Source organism: Biomphalaria glabrata, chromosome 1 (assembly GCF_947242115.1).
Source record: "Biomphalaria glabrata chromosome 1, xgBioGlab47.1, whole genome shotgun sequence".
NCBI classification, from domain to species: Eukaryota; Metazoa; Mollusca; class Gastropoda; family Planorbidae; genus Biomphalaria; species Biomphalaria glabrata.
In genome coordinates this window covers 3,132,875-3,149,887 of record NC_074711.1, presented here as the reverse complement: position 1 = coordinate 3,149,887, position 17,013 = coordinate 3,132,875, and the positions used below count along the sequence as shown (strand labels likewise).

The window sequence follows — 17,013 nt, the reverse complement described above, 5'->3', positions numbered from 1 at the left end:
TCCTTGAGACAGGAATAAAAACACAAGGGGGAGATAACAACAGTAAAAAAAAAAAAGGGCTATTATGCAGTGTTGCGCAACTTTTAGAGGGGAACAAAAATAACGCCGTCGCCTCCCCTTGTCAGCGTGTGGTGCCTCCCTAGCAGGGTGCACCCCACATATTGAGAAATGATCCTGTACTGCCTAAAACAGATCGAAAAGGGGGAGGGGGCTATAAGAATGATTAGTTTGTTGACGTCACAATTAGTTGTTTTTTTTTACTCTTTCTCTGTGCCGTTCCCCCCTCCCACGACGTTACTAATGTAAGGTTGGTAAGAATTCTACATTTAATTCGATTACAATTAGTTTTTTTTAGAGGTTTTAGATTAAAGTCGTGAAGCTCCTTCTCAATAAAGACATTAAATACGCTGCTATCCCAATGATCAGAGGCGGTTCTTGGTGATAGTCATATGTGGAGACCCTCAAAGTTGTAAGATGAGTTGATGGTGACGAACAAAAATAACCCCATGACAGAAAACCTCCAAAACCCACATCCCATGTGCGGGAGCTGGGTCAGTTCCTAACTAAAGTAAAAAATAGTTAAGTTCTCATTTCAGACCTTGCGATCTATAGGGCAGATGATGTTAAGGTCATCTGATTCTTTGCCCAAACGGTTAACGAGCAGGGTGTCGTGTTTACTTTCCCTAACTAAAGTCAGGTACCCATTAGAGTTGGCTGGACTCAGTGGCTCTCTCAAAATATTCGAAATTCAAAATTCCAGTCTTCATCGAGATTCGAACCCAGGACCCCAGGTTCGGAAGCCTTGCACTTAACCACTCAGCCACCGCGACCCCAGTTCCCCCACTATCTCCCCAAAATGTCGCCTCTGCAAAGATTACTCAGACATTTGGATTCAAATTCGTGTCTCCAGAAGACACAAAACAATTTGAACATTTGTAATAAATGTTTTAACTGGAATAAGATTAAGAATATACAAGTCAAGAATTATAATATCTTGATAGGTCCGAGCTGTTCATTATGTTAAAAGGTCTGTGACGTTTTGAAAATACGTTCAGGGTGCAATTTGTGGGCCTTAGCAAATGAAACGTGCGACACATTATATTGTCAACATAGGTGGACAATAATGCAGAAACATCAAAACCATTTTTATACACTGCATTTGCCCGAGTCTATTTTTAGTAACATTATTTTTTTTAGCGATCGAATAAAAAAAAAAGTCTTATATGCTAAGCGTGTTTGCTAAATACGTGAGCATATTGAGAATGTTTAATTTACAATGACATTAGACTAACATGCAGAAAGGCCAAGGAATTATAATGACATTTCTCGTGTCACATTGCTTCTTCTCCCTAGTAGACCACAATTCTTTGTAGTCGTTTGTTTAGGTTTAATTATATTGAGCCAAAAGAATGTTTTCTTTATGGGGACTGGTATCACAGAGGCAATGAGCACATTCACTAACAAAATATGGATTCCGTGTCAATCTCGGTCCTCGGGCTGTTTCCAGACCGTCAAAAGCTGTATGCGGTTTGCGTATACACAAATCTCCATAAGATATTATTTCAGGCAAAACAAAATCCCACACACAAATAGGGCAAAGTTCCAGAATCTTTAGTTTTAAAACCATAATTATAATTTGGCTAAAATATTTGTAAATGAGAGGGTGCACTTAAAAACATGTCTCGCATGAGAGGGTGCACTTAAACACATGTCTCAAATGAGAGGTGGACTGAAACACATGTCTCAAATGAGAGGTGGACTTAAACACATGTCTCAAACGAGAGGGTGCACTTAAACACATGTCTCACATGAGAGGGTGCACTTAAACACATGTCTCAAATGAGAGGGTGCACTTAAACACATGTCTCAAATGAGAGGTGGACTTAAACACATGTCACAAATGAGAGGTGGACTTAAACACATGTCTCAAATGAGAATTGGACTTAAACACATGTCTCAAATGAGGGGGTGCACTTAAACACATGTCTCAAATGAGGGGTGGGCAATGTATGTTACGCGCTCAAAATGTGGAGCGCTGAGAAGGTTTATAAAAATGTTTTTTTTTGTCCACATACATAAAAATTATTTGTAAAACAATAGTGCACAGATGTTTATTTTCCAATTTAAAAAATGTGATGATGACAAATGTGATGAGAAATGTAATGACAATTACACATTTGTAAGATCTGTACCGGGGTATTTAAATAAAAGAAGGTGTATACGTTTTTAAAAGCAAAGATTATCTACAAAGACTGTTGCATACAACTCGTCAAAAAATGATTAAACATGTTGTCGTACTGCATTTTGGTAAACTATGAAAAGAAATCAATGGTCGAATGTAGAAAGAAATCAATGGTCGAATGTAGAAAGAAATCAATGATTGAATGTAGAAAGAAAGTAATGGTCGAATGTAGAAAAAAAGGATTGGTCGAATGTAGAAAGAAATCAATGGTCGAATGTAGAAAGAAAGTAATGGTCGAATGTAGAAAGAAAGCAATGATTGAATGTAGAAAGAAAGTAATGGTCGAATGTAGAAATAAAGCAATGATTGAATGTAGAAAGAAAGTAATGGTCGAATGTAGAAAAAGAAAACAATGGTTGAAGTGTAGCAAGAAAGCAATGGTCGAATGTAAAAATAAAGCAATTTTTTCCCACGAAAAAAGTTTACCAATGTAAATTAACTCCAAACTATATCGCTGGTGCCCCATTTGGTAAAAAGCACATTGATGCGAACCTCAAACCTCAAATATGAAACCTCAAACCTCAAATATGAAACCTCAAAGCTCAAACCAAACCAAATTCCCACAACTCATCAGTATATATTTCAAATATCGACTCAAGTTATGAACCCAGAGCAGGCCATTTGCACGTATAGACCTTTAAACTATCACAAACAGATCCATTTTCAGCTGCCCCCCCCCTCCCACGACCATTCATTCAAACGACCTATGTGTGAACTTTTGAAGAACTGACTGCTGTGTCATGAACAATCTTGATCTTATCTCATTGATTTTTCGGGGGGGGGGGGGAATATTTTCCTTTGACTTGTGCCTTTGTTGACTACAGCAGTCCATAAACACCTATTTGTAAGTGGGGCTAGGTTTTTTTTTTATTTTCTTTATCACATGTTTATTGCATGGAGCGAGAGGTCCGCTAATGTGAGATCAAACAGCTCTTTGTTGTGCAGAGACATAAAGTTGATTGGAACACACAACCAGTCATATATTTTATTAGCCCCGAAAGATTAGTTATGATAGTTAATTATACAACAGGTCTCAAACTTGGAGCATACACTCCATTTTGTATTTTAAATTATTAAGACTGCTAGAAAGTAACATCTTGGCCATGGAATTAAGAAGGATTCTAGACATCACATACAAAGAGAGTATCTCAAACGTGGAAGTCTGAAACAGGATCACTATGGGACCATGATGATCCTCTGACCAATGTCAAAAACGGAAATTAGGACAGAACGACCATGTAATGAGATCCTCATAGCTCTCACAAAGACATTTCTGCAGGGAACAGTACCAGGAAGAAGAAGGACAGAGGAAGCAACGAGAGGAATGGTAGGTCTCTTAATCCTTGCAAAAAGACAGGAATGGAGTGAAAAAGTTGACAAATCGTGGGTGGTGCCACAACGGTCTAATAGACTAAGGTGAAAGTGAAGACTACTAGCTTAGATTATGAGGCGCGGTGGCTGAGCGGTAAAGCGCTTGGCTACCGAACCGGGCTCCGGGGTTCGAATCCTGGTGAAGACTGGGATTTTTAACTTCAGGATCTTCGGGCGCCTCTTAGTCCACCCAGCTCTAATGGGTACCTAACGTTAGTTGGGGAAAAGTAAAGGCGGTTGGTCGTTGTGCTGGCCACATGACACCCTCGATAACCGTAGGCCACAGAAACAGATGACCTCTACATCATCTGCCCTATAGACCACAAAGTCTGAAAAGGGGAACTTTACTACTTTACTTTTACTAGCTTAGATTAAGTTTACTGTCTCAGTAACTCAAATATGTTTCGGAGTCTAATGCCAGTGTACACGGAAGTCAAACGATTCAGTCTCTTGTAATCATTCATAGGATTCTAAAAACATGCAACTCCCAGCTGAGCTTATCTTATCTTATCTTATATAATACAGACGTTACTTCAAAAAAAAAGAAGATGATTACGTCATACGCGTCATGCATTTAGTCATGCATATTAACCAATGACTTAAATTCTGCCAAGTCACTGATTTTCCTGGCTAGCTCAGGCAACCCATTCCAAGCTCTAATAGCACTAGGGAAGAAGGCGCTTTAGTGAATCAACATCAGTTATGACATTAGCAGTAGTACCTGTGGAGTGTAAGCTGTGCTTGTTCCAAGGCAAAGTCTAGGAAAGGGAACCTTAGTTTTTGAGTGGTGTGGAATGATGCAACAATGAGCTGGTCTGTCATCGTTTATGTTATAAAGTCACGTGGGTGATAGTTGAACAAGAGACGGATCAGAGACACAAGAGAGTACAGACGTTATTTGCAGTGAGCTAGATTTTGTTTGAAATATAATTTCATTTGATTACTATTAGATCTAAGTCTTATCTCTAGTTGAATCTTGTTTATAAAAGTTACACAAAGTTTTTGTACACAAAAGAAGTTTGTTCCAGTTATTTAAAGTTCATTTCACGTATAATATAACACGCCTACATTTGTTTAGTTGGGCTAGCTATCTGAAGTTAAAAACCAACGACTGACTATTAACAGAAAGTCAGTCAGTCTGCAGTCATGGGGAAATCTTTCAATCGATTTGTCTTCGTATTAGCAAAATGTTTTAAATCTTGTATTACACAAATCCGTACATTTAGAAATGATAAGTAAATGTATTTCTTTACCTAGTCAAGCAGATTGGAGATTTATCAACTATAAAGTGTGTTTGTCAGACGGTCTGCTAAATTTACTTAAAAATCTATCGCTTTAAAGATTCAATGTGAAGAAAGATGAAAAGCAGCCATCGGTTCTCCAAATGTTCACGTTGTGAAAGTCTAGTTCCTCCAGGCGTTCGGACTCCATTGTCCACTTCTGACACTAAGTAGGGTCATGAACAAGCAGACTCAGGAGCGGACGGTGTCAAAAACGGCCCAGGCATTTCTATACCATCCGGCCCATTAAATTGTATATTATACGATGGGCACACAATTCTAGATCAAAATCATTCTATTAAGTTTGATAATGTATCGATAGCTATACACATGCATACGTTGCTCAGAGAGCCCCATTTGTTAGAGAATACTATAAAACTTTTTAATAAGTTAACACGTGCCTGAGTGACATTCATGCCGCCCTTATCTTATAAAATACAGACATGATTTTTTTTTAAAAAAGATGATTACTGTGGTCCTACCGGCCCATTTGGGTACCAGCACATTGGGTATGTGCCCGAGTGCCCATGTAGCCAGTCCGCCCCTGAGCAGGCATGGTAAACTGAAAACGAAAAAAAAAAAAGGTTGATGTTGAGAGATAGCCCATATTAAAGATCGATACTGGATACGTCTGCTCTAATGGGAAGAGTCCACATTAGATTATGTGCTCTTGCTTGTGGTGAACGTATACACCCTGGCAGAGCCTGAGTCGCCGCAGACCCCAAACTCTACCGGCACTTGCTGTTTCTTTTGGATAGATCATCTGCGTGAAGAGGAGGCGGGGAACTGCTGTGTGGGCGACATCGTCCCAACCATAGCCGATGTCCAGGCATTAGTCTCATTCCCACCAGATGATCTATAGACGCATGGCGCCTGAAGGAGGCCGTATAATCTAAGTGTATGTGGGTCTATTGATTGATTGATATCTGTGTGTCGGGTTGTGTTGTGTGTGTATATATATATGTATTGTGTGTGTTTGTATTGAAGTCTCGGGCTTCTTAACAGTGTAATCGTTGTTTAGTCAATTCTGTAATCGAATACGTCTAGAGATAAGACAAATCCACCAGCTAACACAATTAGAGGCAACACAATGAAAACATGAAGTGGAAAGCAAGCTCTGTGCAATGTTCTAAGTGAGACAGTTTGCTAAGACAAGCTGAGATACACACGTTTCATTTCAGAGGAGAAAGAGAAAGAGAAAGAGAAAGAGAAAGTGAAAGAGGGAAAAAGAAGAGAAGAGAGAGAGATATAGAGGGAGAGGCAGGAAGAGAGAGAGACATAGAGGGAGAGGCAGGAAGAGAGAGACATAGAGGGAGAGGCGGGAAGAGAGAGACATGGAGAGAGAGACACATAGAGAGACAGGGAGAGAGACAGAGAGAGGCAGAGACAGAGGGAGAGAGACAGGGATAGAGAGATAGGGAGAGACAGACAGAGAGAGCGACAGAGAGAGGGAGAGAGACATGGAGAGAGGGAGAAAGAGAGACATGGTATCTTGTCAAGATTGATTATGAAGAGATCGAAGAATAAAATAGAGAATAAATAACTATTAAAGATGAAAAGGTGTTGATGATAATTAGATGAAAGAGACAGAGAGAGAGAGAGAGAGGGAGAGAGAGAGTGACAGGGAGAGACTGAAAGAGTCTGTCTCAAAACTACATTCTAATGTCATTTGCTCAAGTCTGCCCTACTCTCCGTAGTTTATTCAAACTGTCACATATTTAGACTTCATGATAGTACGGGCGGAAGATTTGACTAGTTTCTAACATTGTTGTATGTTAACTCTTGCCACACAGAGTTATGACAGAGCGGTCTAATGCCTGAATAGCCCATTGGTTCTAGATATTGGGTACTTGGACGACCATTTTTATCGAGGGGGGGGGGCGGCACTATCTGTGCTCTTTGTGTGTGTTTGTGAAGAAGATATACACCCACAGAAGTACTTGGGGTGAAGGACTAACTAACGTTGGTCTAGAGTCTTGATCTAGTCCACACAGAATGATTGATCTGGAGCCCATTTTTACGCTAAGTCTTGACGCTAGACGTAAACTTCCCTGACAGTTGGCATCGATTTGTTTAAATCTTGACACGACCAAACTAAGACGTACAGTCAGTGAGACACACATACACACAGATCTATGTGTCAGGCAATGACCTTCTTAAATCCCCTTAAATTTAACTTGTCTATTTGTGTATTAAGGTGTCTCTAGCTAACATTTGGTATATGATATAATAAATAAATAAAAGCAGTTTGCGTTATTCATTTGGTGTCAGGGATCAACAATATCTGTAACTCCACTTTGATTACATAACATTAAGCTCCTCAAATTCCCCTTGTTTATTAATGATTATAGTGTAAAAAAAAAAGTATTATTTCCCTTTTACATCATGCGATCTATAGGGCTAATGATATAAAGGCCATCTGTTTTGTTGCCCAAGGTTAACCAGAGTGTCATGTGGCCAGCACAACAACCAACCGCCTTTACTTTCGCCAAACTAACGCCTGGTACTCGTTAGTGTTAGCTTGACTCAGAGGCGTTCTAAAAATCCCAAAGCATAAAATCCCAGTCTTCACCGGGATTCAAACCCGAGACTCCACTTTACCACCTGCCTACAGAATCTCGTGCATGTACGAGATAAAACAATGAGATTTTTAAGGCATTCTGAAAAGTAGTTGAATGGATGTCAAACTTGTCATATAATGTCTGGGCCCAGTGGAGTAGCAATGCTAAGTAGATTTTAGCCCCTGGTCCACCGTTGGTCAAGAGTCAACATGCTTAATGCTTCTCATCTAAAATAGACTATAAATCAGGGGTTCTCAACCTGTGGTTCGCGACCCTTTTGGGGGTCGATTGACGATTTCCTAGGTTCGCCTAAGACCATCGAAAAATGGATTGTTTTTGTCCATTCTTCTATTGCTGTGTGTGTGTGCTGGGGGGGGGGTTCGCGGCAGAGTGGGGGATTGTAAAAAGGGGGTCGCCGAGCAAAAAAGGTTGAGGACCGCTGCAGTATAAATAAATTATAGCTTTTAAATAGCACTACTTTCACGCTTATAGGATGCTCAGAGCGCGATGGTCCAATCTCATTTGTGGTCCAGTGGGAAGCGTGGTCGAGAGGCTAAGTGCGCTTGAACATGGCTTGGCTACCTATGACACCCGAACCGAGCAGATTTGTACAGAGCGCTTAAGGCAGCACGGAAAACCTTGTCCCAGGTACCCCCTTCCCCCCACCCCCCTACAGGTTCACAAATGAGATTAAGCATCCTCTGAGCATATATTAAAGCTATAATTTATTTATAGCGGTGGCTGAGCTGTAAAGCGCTTAGCTTCGAACCGGGGTTTCCGTGTTCAAGTCCTGGTGAAGATTGGGATTTTTAATTTCTGGATCTTTGGGCGCCATCTGAGTCCACCCAGCTCTGATGGGTACCTTTCATTAGTAAAGAAAAGTAAAGGCGGTTGGTCGTTGTGCTGGTCACATGACACCCCCGTAGGCCACAGAAACAGATGACCTATACATCATCTGCCCTATAGACCACAAGGTCTGAGAAGAGAACTCTTTTTTTTTGTTATATTTTAAAACAAGTTGTTACAATAAGATCCAGTATAAACATCTTCAACAAGAAGCGCATTAAGAGTAGAATAAAAAATATGAGCGCGAAACACATGTCCGCCCCGAGACGCAATTTGCACGCCCCGTGTTCATCAATGACTGTGTTCAGGAGCAAGGTGTGTTGTGACGTACCCAAGTGTGTTGGAATCGATCTGACTCTGTCACGTGACTGCATGACAACTGCAACATGACACAATAGCTAGAAATTAGGTCGCAGCGCGCTTCTAGATTAATATACGATTAATATTAAATACTTGTTCGTTCATCACAAGCGAGGCGTAAGAGTTACCTCCCCCTTTCTCCTAAATTTTTGATATCCTTTATAGGTTCGGGATATAGTTGATCTGCCCATATTTTGTTTGCCCTGGTCATTAGGGGCAGCAAATAGCCGGGAGGTTTTCATGCCGCCTAAGACTCTCGGTACAGAGATTGGACCTTACAATGACCTTCTAACTACTGTAAAATACAACAACACGCTAACTTAAATTCTATGGCCATATTACAAGTTCCTCAGGGCTCGCAAAGACCTTCCTTCAGGGAACAGTACCAGGAAAAAGAAGAAGAGGCAGACATAGAAAGCGATGGAAAGACGATATAAAGGAATGGACGGGCCAGAGATTGAAGGAGATTCTGTCCAAGACAGAGAGAAATGGAGAGGGACGGTAACAGATCTTGTATGGTGCCCCAACGGTCTAACAGACTAAGAGAGTGGGGAAGGTAAAAAAAAACAACTAATCTCAAATTACAAATTCTTACTCTAAATCGAGATTCGAACTCTAGACAGTTATTTCGGTAGCCTATTGGCTTATAACACTCAACCACAAGCCCCGATGAGTGTAAGTCCTCGTTGTCTATCAATGTTCACGTCTGCCAATAGGCCTTTATGGACTAGTAGACCATTATCTATTTAACATGTATACCTTTCTTACGGTTTGCCTGGCTGATTTTATACACATTTTGAATGCCAACATTTAACTGTGTTGACATTTTTCACTCCTTCAAATTCTATCTGAATCGTAGTGGAATCAATTGAGGTTCTTGGCCCAGAACAAAGTCCGATGGCTAGATACTGTTGCGTTCTATGCTCCACTAGAGTAAAAGGACTAAGTCAAATCAACTAATGAAAGATTAGTAACAGGTGTGTTCGGGTTCGAATCCCAGAACTTTGAAAGTAAAAGGAAACCGGATTAAGTCCATTCCTTCAGTCCATTCAGTCTTATAACGAACTATGAATCTATTTAAAAAAAAAAAACAACTAACCAATTAATTAACTGATTAATGGTAATTAATTACTTTTGTTTGATATAGAACAAGGGAAATAAATATTAGAGTATTGAAAGTTGTGCCTGTAAATGTGCAGCTCTTTCTCTTGTAAAAGTTTAGTTGTTGTTTTTTAAGTATATTTATTTTTTATTTAGTGCTTGTTTTGATATTATAAATCCGCCATTGACTGCAGGATGGCTTCAAAGGTCTTATAACAGGAAGAGAGAGCGAGAGAGAGAGAGAGAGAGACAAAGATAGAGAAAAAGAAACAGAACACAGAATAAAATACTTTTGAAAAAAAAAAGCCAAGACACAATAAAAAGAAATGCATCCATCTAGATCTATCTTAGAGAGATTAATAAGATTACAAGAAAATAAAAATAAAAAAAAACTCGCCTAGTGCCGGTCTGGAATTCATCTTAAATCCTTATTTCCAGTGTTCATTTTTATGTTGTTTTCTCGTTTTTTAGATGATGCCCCTTGTTTATTAATCCTTCTTATAGTGACCACTAACTGGACCCATGGGTACCTGGTGACTACACACGATTCAGCTCACTGCGTGATAAATTATAAGATAGTCCTCTAGGTGTGATTTAGTGGTACTAATGAAACGTGAACAGGTCACATTGAGTTGTCCGTTAGGCTCATATTACTGTCCTGGTCTCCAGCTATGGTCGTGTTACGGTGTTATGGTCTCAAGTTACCAGGAGCTGGTTACAACGCAAACACCAAGTCCCTGTCTTCCAATGACATGCCCCGACACGCCGATCACGATTCTTGGCCTGTCCGGTCCAGTGGTCAAAGCGAACAGGTAAAACTTAAAGATCGGTTGGGGTGGGGGTGGGGACATGTGACCAGCGTTTAAGAGCATTATTACGAATTCGTACGTACATTGTTTGAACCTGAGCATTTACGACATTCATTCAAGCCAATTGTAAAACAACATTCTCACAACTTTAGTGGCGGAGTTGAAAGACAACATTATATCCATATAAGAACTTTAGTGGCGGAGTTCTAATACAACATTACTTCCAGTATAAGAACTTTAGTGGCGGAGTTGTAAGACATTATATCCAGTATAACAACTTATAGGGGCAGAGCCGCGGAGGAAACAAAAAGGGTGTGGTGGTACATGGATTTTGTTTCCTGATGAGAGTCATACGTTGTTAGATGTTGAATTCATTCAAGAGTGACACAACATTAAGTTGAATTTGTTGGTAGCATAATCATCATTGTCAGGTGGTCGCTACCAATATCACCTATACTTGATAAGTGATGACAGATTTCAAGTTAGCAGAGACTGTGATAGTGAACCTGAACCATTGCTAGCGTTTAGAACAGTAGGGGAGAGAATGGTTTGTCAAAGAAAAAGGTTCGTAGAGTTGCTCATGGACTTTTTACCAGACAGATCAGTGTCATCATAGCCCAAGGAAGGTGAACGGGAATTTAGATCTCCAGCAGCGGGAACAATAATACACTCAACATTGACACTTGTAATATGTCGCTGGTGTAAGATGACTTCTTGTTCAAATTGCTACCAGAGTATGTTTCAATAGATCTGCGCGGGTCAATTATGGTGCAGACACTCGAGTTCGTACCAGTAGACATATTGAAAGTCCGACTATGATTGACCAACATTAAAGTAAGTTTCCATATGTTTAATTCACAACAGGTAATTAGTCTAAGCCTGTGGCTATCCAGCCGTTATCACTATAAAGTTTCGACGCTGTTTATTATGTAACTAAGAATCTAGATCCTATTCTAAACTTACGTCACTTTTAATGTCGCGTTCAAAGTCCGTCCTTTTTGGTGCGCCGAACTACTTTTAATATATAACACACTCAATAGTCACGAGATTAATCCTCATTTCGAGATGAATATTCTTTTAATCATACATGTATTTACTAATGCAACATACACACTGACATAAGCAACTTACATAAACTCACATATAACACACACTCTACCAGTGAGTCTAAGTCTAAAGAGACATTAGTATAATACTAAATACATTAAACGGCTTAAGGGAACACATTAAATTCACATTACACCAGAGAGCTTAAAGTGACACATATAATATTCTAAGCTTAAGAAGACCTAACAATACAGAGCTTAAATATACTAATTTCCTTTCTGGGCTCAAGGGGACACATAGAATACACACTAAAACATTGACTATAGATGTTGATATGTTTATAACCACACTTAGGGAAATGTACCAATCAACACAATCACTGTTAGTTTTTAATATTCTATTGTAGAATCAAGGCGTCTACAAATAATGAATTACACATTACACACTTAACAATAAAAAGATCTATGACTATGTCTCAGATAAATAGAAAAAATTCTTATCAACATGAAATAACTTACCGTATGTATAACCAATAGTTACTGTTTAAGTTTTGCTTTTGTTCATATATATATACCCAGAAATTAAAAGAGCTCCTCTTTTCTAGAATTTTTATATTTCACTCATTTGTTATTTCTATTTTGAAATTCCACCAATCTTACAATGCGGACTTTACCTATTGCAGACTAAAGCCCCCAGGCATAAAGAGGCTCTTATATTTCACACAAAGTTAGCCAGGCGTGTAGCAGAGCCTAACCCAGTAGGCAGCAACCAAAAATATTGAAAAATAAAAATGGACGCCAAATATCAATGAGATTTGATCGGTTCCCGATCGATCGATACATTCTTAAGAGGAATGGACTCAGCGCTAAAAACTGGCAGGTAGGCCAATCTGGCAGAAATCTTAAGTGCGTTTTACTGGCGCTGGTCTACATTCACACATAGTACCTGGCCAAGTAAAGGCAGACGACAGCGGTAGATCATAAATAATGCCTTCTTCGTTCTTGAACTTAGACCTACTTCTTGTCTAGATCTAGAATCTATCTGATATTGAGCCTGAGACGCAGAGATCAGTACATACCAGGGGTTAGGTGTTAATACATTGGTCAATGATTGGACCCAATATAAACTTGTTATCAATAGGCTCTCAGTATGGTAAGGTAAAACGGTAAAGCAGTAGCCAGGCAAACAAGTGAAAATTTACGTTAGCGAAAGAAGTCTCTCGGAAACTCATGTAACAATTTGATAACATATCAGTTGTTATTTGCAATCCAGTGTTTAAATTTAATCCTCGCAGTGGCGTTGCTAGGGTTAGTGGCAAATGGGTCGAGAAGGAATATCGAAACGTGTGCCCAATGTTATTGTACACTAGGTTTAAAAAAAAATGTGTAATTTTATTTTTGTCGCTATTTTTTTATTTTCCTATTTTATTTGGGGGCCACCAAAGTCACTTCGCCTAGGGCCTCCAATAATGTAAGGCCGGCCCTGATTCGGTGTATCACATGATAGAAGTATTTTTTAAAAAAAGTATGCCAGTGAATTTTTTTAGGACGATTGAAAGATAAAGATGAATCGTGGTGATGGAAAAGAGAGACCTGAGATCTAATCTCAAAAAACTTTAGTGGAGATCCTTTAGTGATCCACTCAGATGGATACGAATATTGATTGTCAGTGCTTTGGTCACACGCAATCCTCCTAAACCCGTTTTCCACAGAAACATGCCTACCCCAGCAACCTGCCCACTGGAGCAATAGGTCTCATCGTGGCTCATTGCTTCACTGAGGCCCAGTTCACACCTAGGGCTTTGATTTGCAGTTTTGGTAATAGTCACTGAAATGAAAGCGTCAAATAATGATTGCGCTTATAGGAAAGCTTCCACTTGACTTCTTTTACCCAGATTTTTGGTGCTGATTGTGTCAAGGAAAAATAGTGTGCTGTTCTCTTCAGTTGTTCAGCACTGCCATACAGAGGGTTGGTTATGTTGGGCTGTAGTGGCAGTAGGGTCTGCCTAAGGAAGGAGCATTCAGGGAGTATACGGTTCATGTTTTCATAAGGGTGGATTCAGTGTCTACACAGGTCTTCTTTTAGCCAGATTTTTGGTGCTGAGCTGTAAGCTCTTTTGCAGACTGTGTCAAGGAAAAAAAGTGTGCTGTTCTCTTCAGTTGTTCAGCACTGCCATACAGAGGGTTGGTTATGTTGGGCTGTTGTGGCAGTAGGGTCTGCCTAAGGAAGGGGCATTCAGAGAGTATACGGTTCGTGGTTTCATGAGGGTGGACGCAGTGTCTACACAGGGCTAGGTGGGTTGGAATTTGTTTTTGTTAAGGTGGTAATTTAAAGGTGTATGTTCTAATCTTAGTTGGAAGATCGTACAATGCTCTTTGTCCAGTTTGTTTGGCATGGTCATTGCTCTGTACATAACTTTGCCTGTGTTTCCTGATACCCATTAGTTGAGCCAATTCTCTATGTGATTGTCGCCAGGAGGTTGTTAGAGGACTTGGTGTTAGATCTTTAATGCTCAAATTATAAGTAGTGGGCAGAGATAGATGTTATAGGGAAGAATATTTTGTTTTCAGAGATACAACTACTATATTCCACACAGACTCACGCAGTCACTTCATCACTTCACCACCTCATCACCTCATCAATCATCACTTCATCATCTCATCACTTCTTCACTTCACCACCTCATCACCTCATCAATCATCACTTCAACAATCATCACCTCATCACTTCATCAATCATCACTTCATCACCTCATCACTTCATCACTTCATCAATCATGACTTTATCAATAATCACTTCATCAATCATCACTTCATCAATCATCACATCATCACTTCATCAATCATCACATCATCACCTCATCAATCATCATTTCATCACCTCATCACTTCATCACCTCATCACTTCATCACCTCATCACTTCATCAATCATCACTTCATCACTTCATCAATCATCACTTCATCACCTCATCACTTTATCAATTCATCACTTCATCACTTCATCACCTCATCACTTCAGCACCTCATAACTTCATCAATCATCACTTCATCACATCACCACTTCATCACCTCACCACTTTATCACCTCACCACTTCATCAATCATCACCTCATCACCTCATCATTTCATCTCCTCATCACTTCATCAATCATCACCTCATCAATTAACCACTTCATCACCTCATCACTTCATCAATCATCACCTCATCACTTCATCAATCATCACCTCACCACATCATTAATCATCACCTCATCACTTCATCACCTCATCACTTCATCAATCATCACTTCATCACTTCATCAATCATCACTTCATCACCTCATCACTTTATCAATTCATCACTTCATCACTTCATCACCTCATCACTTCAGCACCTCATAACTTCATCAATCATCACTTCATCACATCACCACTTCATCACCTCACCACTTTATCACCTCACCACTTCATCAATAATCACCTCATCACCTCATCATTTCATCTCCTCATCACTTCATCAATCATCACCTCATCAATTAACCACTTCATCACCTCATCACTTCATCAATCATCACCTCATCACTTCATCAATCATCACCTCACCACATCATTAATCATCACCTCATCACTTCATCACCTCATCACTTCATCAATCATCACTTCATCACTTCATCAATCATCACTTCATCACCTCATCACTTTATCAATTCATCACTTCATCACTTCATCACCTCATCACTTCAGCACCTCATAACTTCATCAATCATCACTTCATCACATCACCACTTCATCACCTCACCACTTTATCACCTCACCACTTCATCAATAATCACTTCATCACCTCATCATTTCATCACCTCACCACTTCATCAATCATCACCTCATCACCTCATCATTTCATCACCTCATCACCTCATCACTTCATCATTCATCACCTCACCACTTCATTAATCATCACCTCATCACTTCATCACCTCACCATTTCATCTCCTCATCACTTCATCACCTCATCACTTCATCACCTCATCACTTCATGATTTCATCACCTCAACACTTCATCAATCATCACCTCATCACTTCATCACCTCATCCCTTCATCAATCATCACTTCATCACCTCATCATTTCATCACCTCATCACTTCATCACCTCATCACTTCATCACCTCATCACTTCATCACCTCATCACTTCATCACCTCATCACTTCATCACCTCATCATTTCATCACTACATATTTCATCAATCATCATTTCATCACCTCATAACTCCATCACCTCATCACTTTATCACCTCATCACTTCATCATTTCATCACTTTATAAATCATCATTTCATCACCTCATCACTTCATCCCTCACATGTGTGTAGACTGAGCCCTGAAACAATGAACGAATGAAAGAAAAACGGGAGACTACTCCAGCCCTTTTATCGAATTAATATTTCCATTACGAAAGTCTTAGATAAAATTAAATGTCTGAGGAATGAGGAGAGTTAGTTTAGACATGAGGGTGAGGACTAGAGAGGGAGAGAGAGACATAGACAGATATTTGGGGAAAAAGAGAGAGAGAGAGAGTTCGTACCGAGCAAAACCCCGGATAATAGAAGACATTTATCTTTAAAGTGAATTTCAGTAGATTACCTCCCCTTGTTATTGACTATCGTCTGCTACTTAATTTGTAAGACAAAAAAAAAAGTGTTGCTAGAGTAAAGAAGCGTGAATGAGTTCTCCCACTCTCAGGTTACGTTGAACAACTCGCCTGCTAAATGTGGAAACCTGAGGACAAAGCTTCTAAGAGTGCGAAGAGGAGTGATTTTCACGGTTATATATGTTTATGTATAGATCTTGCATTGGGATGAAGGAATGAGTGTATCCTAGCCACGATAAGGCTATGACATACTTAGACTTAAATTGTTGATGTTTTTATTATAATTTTGGTTTTAGCAATTAGCATTGGACAAAACAGAGACAGTGAAATTTCATTGCGTCAACCTTCTAGAATTTTTAAAATACATTGTGTTTGGTCTTGTCATACATATGCATTATAAATGTGTACAACTCAATCTCATGCTGTATGCATATGGCTTATTCGGTCTCGAAAGACAATGGATGCGCCCAGAAGAGTCACTGGTTTTGGTTTCGTCTTGAGACGGGGCAGAATCTGGTGAGGCTGATCAAGCCAACTCTGGTGCGGCAGAATCTCATATGCTAGTTTTATTGAAATCTCTATTTACATAATTTTACAATACCTCTTTTCAAGTTGCACATTTCGAATGGGTGGACAAACCTCCTGAGCAAAACCTAAAACCTCGGTAAACAGGGTTCTCGAAAACAGCTCTAATGATTTTCCTAGAACTTTGACAGTTGATTTCTATTGCTTGGGAAAAGAATTACCGTTATAATTTGTCAAAGTATAAAAA

The 17,013-nt window shown here is 39.6% G+C and overlaps 2 protein-coding genes across 4 annotated transcripts in view; one reads left to right on the top strand and one right to left on the bottom strand.

The window, feature by feature from the left end:
- Positions 1 to 12,397, bottom strand: part of LOC106070245 (kinase non-catalytic C-lobe domain-containing protein 1-like) — a 63,283-nt gene extending 50,886 nt beyond the window's left edge. For 2 of the 3 annotated variants that reach the window (XM_056007033.1, XM_056007101.1), the window contains exon 1: positions 12,136 to 12,396. The gene's annotated coding sequence lies outside the window, so the exon portion shown is untranslated. Of the gene's footprint in view, positions 1 to 12,135 lie in introns of all 3 variants that reach the window. The other variant, XR_008774162.1, reaches the window with a different exon arrangement.
- Positions 10,433 to 15,633, top strand: LOC129924276 (histidine-rich glycoprotein-like). Its single transcript, XM_056018514.1, has 4 exons — positions 10,433 to 10,573; positions 13,329 to 13,434; positions 14,214 to 14,987; positions 15,341 to 15,633. Exons 1-4 carry the CDS (start codon positions 10,433 to 10,435, stop codon positions 15,631 to 15,633), a joined length of 1,314 nt encoding a protein of 437 aa, XP_055874489.1.
- Positions 15,634 to 17,013: the final 1,380 nt, after the last annotated feature.